General features: G+C 32.2%; 1 protein-coding gene across 1 annotated transcript in view; it reads right to left on the reverse strand.

Moving 5' to 3' along the window:
- LOC106461231 (muscle-specific protein 20-like) overlaps positions 1-1,534 on the reverse strand; it is a 6,670-nt gene extending 5,136 nt beyond the window's left edge. Inside the window, exon 1 of the mRNA XM_013921034.2 lies at positions 1,230-1,534. Within this exon, the coding sequence (XP_013776488.1) occupies positions 1,230-1,280 (51 nt within the window). The 5' untranslated portion in view covers positions 1,281-1,534. The remainder of the gene's footprint in view (positions 1-1,229) is intronic.
- Positions 1,535-6,268: the final 4,734 nt, after the last annotated feature.

Raw genomic sequence — 6,268 nt, forward strand, 5'->3', positions numbered from 1 at the left:
GGTTAATGATACACAGCATTTAAAGTGAGAAATCGTTCAGGAGTTAGATACAACAGCATTTAAAGTGACGAATCGTTCAGGAGTTAGATACAACAACAGTTACAGTGACGAATCGTTCAGGAGTTGGATACAACAGCATTTAAAGTGTGAAATCGTTCAGGAGTTGGATACAACAGCATTTAAAGTGAGAAATCGTTCAGGAGTTAGATACAACAGCATTTAAAGTGAGAAATCGTTCAGGAGTCGGAAACAACAGCGGTTAAACTGACAAAAGCACACAGGGGTAAAGCACAATAACAGTAACATTTTTAATTTCGCCTGAATAAGAAAAAATGTAGATTGAGAAAATTGTACACTTGTAAGCTAAAATGATAAGACTTGATAAGTTGAATAGTGTTATTGTGCATTTCGTTAATCATGTTTGATATAACCTGTTTTTATTTTCATTCATATATCTAAGTATCTTCAAATTGTCTAACAAGAACCAACGCATACAATAACTATTTGTCGAAAAATTCGCGTCTCTTGATCGATACTATATTCTTCTTTTCTTTTTCTTTTTTTTTTGCATACAGTAATATTCTCTACATTAAAGGAACAATGGAGCAGCATCCACTTTTGTTCAATCTCTAAATTATCTTTCAAAAGGCAAGACAGTTGAAAAATAACTTAATATTTTAGGATGCAAAACCTGATTTCATTGTATTAAGTTAATGTGGAAATTCAAATGATGTTCTTATTCTGCTATTTTAGACATATAATTTCAACAAATTTTTAACAAACTATATTATAAAATCTTAAGAGCATGTTGATTAGATTAATTTCACAACACGCCCTAAGCATGTTGTAAAAATCATTCTAAAGCTACACAATATTACGTTATGAAATGTTGAAATACTTGTTCTTCGACTTATTATTTGTCCAATCCATTAACTTGCCTTCAGACGTTGTTATTAAGTCATTCCTTTTGTGTTTTATGCAATACGTGCATATTCTACCATGCTTTTATTTTGCCATGAAAAGTAGGAGAGCTTGTATGCATTTATGTAAAAAGCCATTTCCAGGCGTAGAAGAAAAAAGTTTTTTAACGTAGCTAATTTTAATAATTAACAAAACAAACTGGAATTGCACAAGTAAAAAACTATCTTGCAAGTTAAAGATTGTTGTAGAGTAGCTTTTGACAAAACAATAGTTCTCAATTTTAAAAAAAAAACGAAATTCAAACGTACCTTGTTGGCCACTTGAGCAGACATACCATAAGCAGGACCGCGGCTGGACATGATGGATGGGCGTGGCTAGGATAACAACAGCAGTATACGGATATGAAAGAACTAGGCGAAGTTATTACGATGTGACTGCTGGTCTAACTGAAGAACACTGACGGATATTCACCGAAAGCAGGGAATGTATTTCAGATGAGAACCAAACTTTCCAAAAATACCACTCTTCCTCTACAAGCTCCCACTGAACTTATGAAGTTGAAGCCACAGTTTGAGGAATAACACGTCACAGTCGCTTCCTAAACAGGACTGAAAAGGATCCTTTAAGAACAGTGACGGTTCAGTTTACAGTACGCATATTTACTCACTCAAACGCCCACATGACCACTTCTTTGGCTCTTGCAAACAAGAATCTGCATGATATCATGCTTTAATCATCAGGGTTAAGCTTAGTTCCACTTGTGAATAAAGTTTAATTCGGAACATTGAAAATGAATCATACTGAAAGAGGTAGTCTTAATTGATATGTTTCAGAATCCAAATAATTTGGTAAAACAAAAAGTTAATGACTAGTTTCTATGGCCAAAACACTTTTATAACATTAGAGCAAAATTTATAACCTTCTAAGAGTCTAAGTGATTGTTGAGAATTTATAGTTTAAAGCATATTATAATTTGAATTATATATATATATATATGTATATAAATGTATAGTAACTGCTCCTTTAAAACTCTAACTCGACAATAACAGCATAGCACATTATAAAAAATGATAAGCTTTAAGCTGTCAACAAAGTTAAGTGCTACTACTTACCTTCATTTCTAATTAGGTTATCGACATAGCTGGATTGATTAGAGGCAAATAAACACTCCTCAGATGGACATATCATGGGCGTTTTTTAATTATAATAAGTTTTTCACACAATTCCACCAATAATAGTAAAAGCTGGTGTGTCAATAACCTAGTAATATAATTAACTTTTGTTTGGAAATATGGTAATACAACAACACGACTCATCATATCTTTAATTAATCTCTTAAAAATGTCACCGGTCAAAATGTAAAGTGGCAAAAATTGTCTCATTAAAAATGCAGGTGTGTTGTTGTTTTTCAGCGTAAATATACACAATGGGCTATCTCTGCTCTGTCCATCTCGGGAATAGAACCATCTAAACGCAGGAAAATTGTGAGTTTATGATGATTCCATACGTCTAGTAAAAATCCCATTTTGCATTATTTGTTTGTTTGTTTGGAATTAAGCACAAAGCTGCACAATGGGCTACCTGTACTCTGCCCACCACGGGTATCGAAACCCGGTTTCTAGCGTCGTAAGTCCGCAGACATACCGCTGTACCACTAGGGGGCTTTTGCATTATTATGCATACAGTTTTTATCAGTGCCATTAGTAGTTCTGGAGCCCTTATTACAGCTGTCTTTTTTTAGTGTGCCATATTTCCCACTGTGCATTTTTATTAGTGTCGTTATTACAAAACACTATTTTACTATAAGGTTGGAACTGTACTATAATAGTGACAATTACATAAGAATATGTTAGAAACTGTACTGTAAGGTTAACAACTGGGTATATGTTGGAAACTGTACTATAAGGTTAACAACTTGATATATGTTGGAAACTGTACTATAAGGTTAACAACTTGGTTTACATTGGAAACTGTACTATAAGGTTAACAACTGTGTATATGTTGGAAACTGTACTATAAGGTTAACAACTTGGTATATGTTGGAAACTGTACTATAAGGTTAACAACTTGGTTTACATTGGAAACTGTACTATAAGAAGTGACAACTGAGAATAATTTAGAAACTGTACTATAAAGTTAACAACTGGGTATACGTTGGAAACTGCACTATAAGACTGACAACTGAGAATATGTTAGAAGCTGTACTATAAGGTTAACAACTGGGCATACATTGGAACTGTACTATAAGACTGACAACTGAGAATATGTTAGAAGCTGTACTATAAGATTAAGAGCAGGGTATACGTTAGAAACTGTACTATAAGAAGTGACAACTGGGTATACGTTAGAAACTGTTCTATAAGAAGTGACAACTGGGTATACGTTGGAAACTGTACTATAAGGTTAATAACTTGGCATACATTGGAACTGTACTATAAGGCTGACAACTGTTAATATGTTGGAAAATGTGTTACAGGAGTGACAACAGAAAAGTATTAGTAGTCATATTTTAAGCTTACAACTGAACTTGTCCTGGAAAGTATACTATTATTCACAAATGAGTATACTTCGGAACTTGTACTATACGGTTCACGGCTGAGGTTGTATTTGAAGCTGTAATAAAATGACTGTCAACTAAAAATCTGTTGGAAGCTGTGCTATAAGGTTGAAATCTAAAACTATATTCGAAACTGTAATATGATTGACAACTAGGAACATATTAAAAGCTGTTCTATAAGACTGACAACTGGGAACGTTCTTAAAGTTGTTCTATTTGACTGACAGCTGGGAACGTATTGAAAGCCGAGATTGACAACTGGGAACGTATTGAAAGCTATTATCTATAAGACTGACAATAGGGAATGTACTGAAAGCTGTTGCATAAGACTGACAACTGGGAACTTTTTGAAAATTGTTGTATAAGACTGGGAACTGAGAACTTATTAAAACCTGTTGTATGGCATCGCATCGAAAGCTATTCTATAGCGTTGCAATTTATGAATAGGTTGGGCTAAAATTACAAACTCACAACTGACAAGGATTCGGAAATTGTACTTTAAACAACTGAGAGCGTGTTATAAAAATAAGCAAAACTTTTTGTAGCCTGTACAAAAACTAAAATTACCTAAACAAAACAGAAGAGAACAAGATCATTTCTAATGTGAAGAAACAAACAAAAGTGGGATAGAAACATTTTGATTTTAAGCCAGTCGAAAGATGATAGAATTATAGAAATACTAATAGAAACAATTATCCTATCAGTGAATATCCTATCTGAACAACAACAAAACTGTAAAAAAAAAAAAAACGTTATAGCCTTTTATTTGTTTGTAAATTAAGATATTTGAAACTCGTAGTCTCTCTTGAAAGTCACAGTTCTTTTATTTTATTTTCAGGTTATAGAAGAAAAAAAATGCGGTTCTTATGTTGACAGAATGGAACACTTGGAACAGGGTGTTGGTAAATACCTGCCGCGGCTTGGCATCTGTCTCAGTAAAATTACAGAAATATGAATCACGCTACGTAAATACAATGTTAAGAGTCACCTTCAAACAAATTTCTCGTCGTAATCACACATATTTTATTCCAAGTCAAGCCTAGATGACCCAACAGCAGTTGTCAATCAAGAGTTTCTAAAAATAAAACGTTTTTTACTTATAAGTAAAATAAACGAACTTTTTATGTCATTCAGGAAATTGGGCTCTATTTCTGTCTTTGCATAGTGTGCACGTTTTGAAAGTGGGAAGAGAGGCTGGAGGTGGAGGAGGGGGTAGAAATGTTATGAAATGTTTACACTAGTAAGTCAACTCCGGGATTTCGAGCTATCCTGGTGGAAGATTTAGTTTAAGCGAATTTGTCTTCTTAAAGATGCAGCAAGCACTTTTGTGAAGTTTTAAAAATACTTTAGATCAGAATTTCAACTCCACGATTCTGCCTGGTCTTCCTACAAACTTCCATTATCAAATGTCAGTTAGTACTGTTAGATAAATGCCTTCATTTAGAAACGGATTCAAAATGTAGAACTAAATAACAAATAAAAGTATGTCTTATGCGCATACGTACAAACACACACACATATATATACATAAATAAATATATTCACTACAAAACATAAAATTTATACAGTTATAAAGCGAAGATAGTGATAAAAAAGACGTATAGAGTAGTATTATGGAACAAAACGAAATAAAGAAAATTAATAAATGATTGAAAAAAAAAACAGAGGAGAGAAGAATAGAATTAATGATAAAATAGAAAAGGAAAAGAAAAGTAGATTTCAGTAAAATGATGTTAAGGCGTTAAGTAGGAAGATTTTGGTTTGGTTGTTGTTAAGTGTAGAGCTGGACAATAAGCTATCTGTACCCTGCCCACCAAAGATATCGAAACCCGAATTTTAACTTCGTAAGCCTGCAGACTTATCGCTTATCCACTGGGAGGCAAGTAGGAAGAAACACTAAGTGAAATTAGATGTAAACGGAAAATTAAAAATACAAAATTGTTTTTTTTTTGTTTTTTTTTTTTGGCAGCAGAAGAAAGAGTAAGATTGAATTACTCTCTAGAACTAAGTTGGTTAAAAGGCGGAAATACTGAGAGAAGGAGAGAGAAGTGAAAAATACAAGTAACATTGTTCCATGATCGAAAATAAAACAACAAAGACATTTTGTATAAGAAAAGGGAAAGAAATAGTACAGGAAAAGTTGATAGAAGATTTTTGCATATTGTTTAGTGTGAGAGCATAGATGTGTGAATAGTGTAAAAAATCTGCAAAGTGATTATATGGTGAAAGTAAAAACAATAACAGAGTAAAAATTACATTCTTTCTCCAACAATAACAGAGTACATTCTCAAACTGTAATAAAGTAAAAATTACATTCTTTCTCCATCAATAACAGAGTAAATTCTCAAACAATAACAGAGTAAAAATTACATTCTTTCTCTAACAATAACAGAGTAAATTCTCAAACAATAACAGAGTAAAAATTACATTCTTTCTCCAACAATAAAAAAGTAAATTCTCAAACAATAATAAAGTAAAAATTACATTCTTTCTCAAACAATAACAGAATACATTCTCAAACAATAACAAAGTGAAAATTACATTCTTTCTCAAACACTAATAGAATACATTCTCAAATAATAACAAAGTGAAAATTACATTCTTTCTCAAACAATAATTTATTGTTTGAGAAAGAATGTAATTTTCACTTTGTTATTATTTGAGAATGTATTCTTTAGAATAAATTCTCAAATAATAACAAAGTGAAAATTACATTCTTTCTCAAACAATAATAGAATACATTCTCAAATAATAACAAAGTGAAAATTACATTCTTTCTCAAACAATAAC

The sequence above is a fragment of the Limulus polyphemus genome, unplaced genomic scaffold, assembly GCF_000517525.1.
Source record: "Limulus polyphemus unplaced genomic scaffold, Limulus_polyphemus-2.1.2 Scaffold918, whole genome shotgun sequence".
NCBI classification, from domain to species: Eukaryota; Metazoa; Arthropoda; class Merostomata; order Xiphosura; family Limulidae; genus Limulus; species Limulus polyphemus.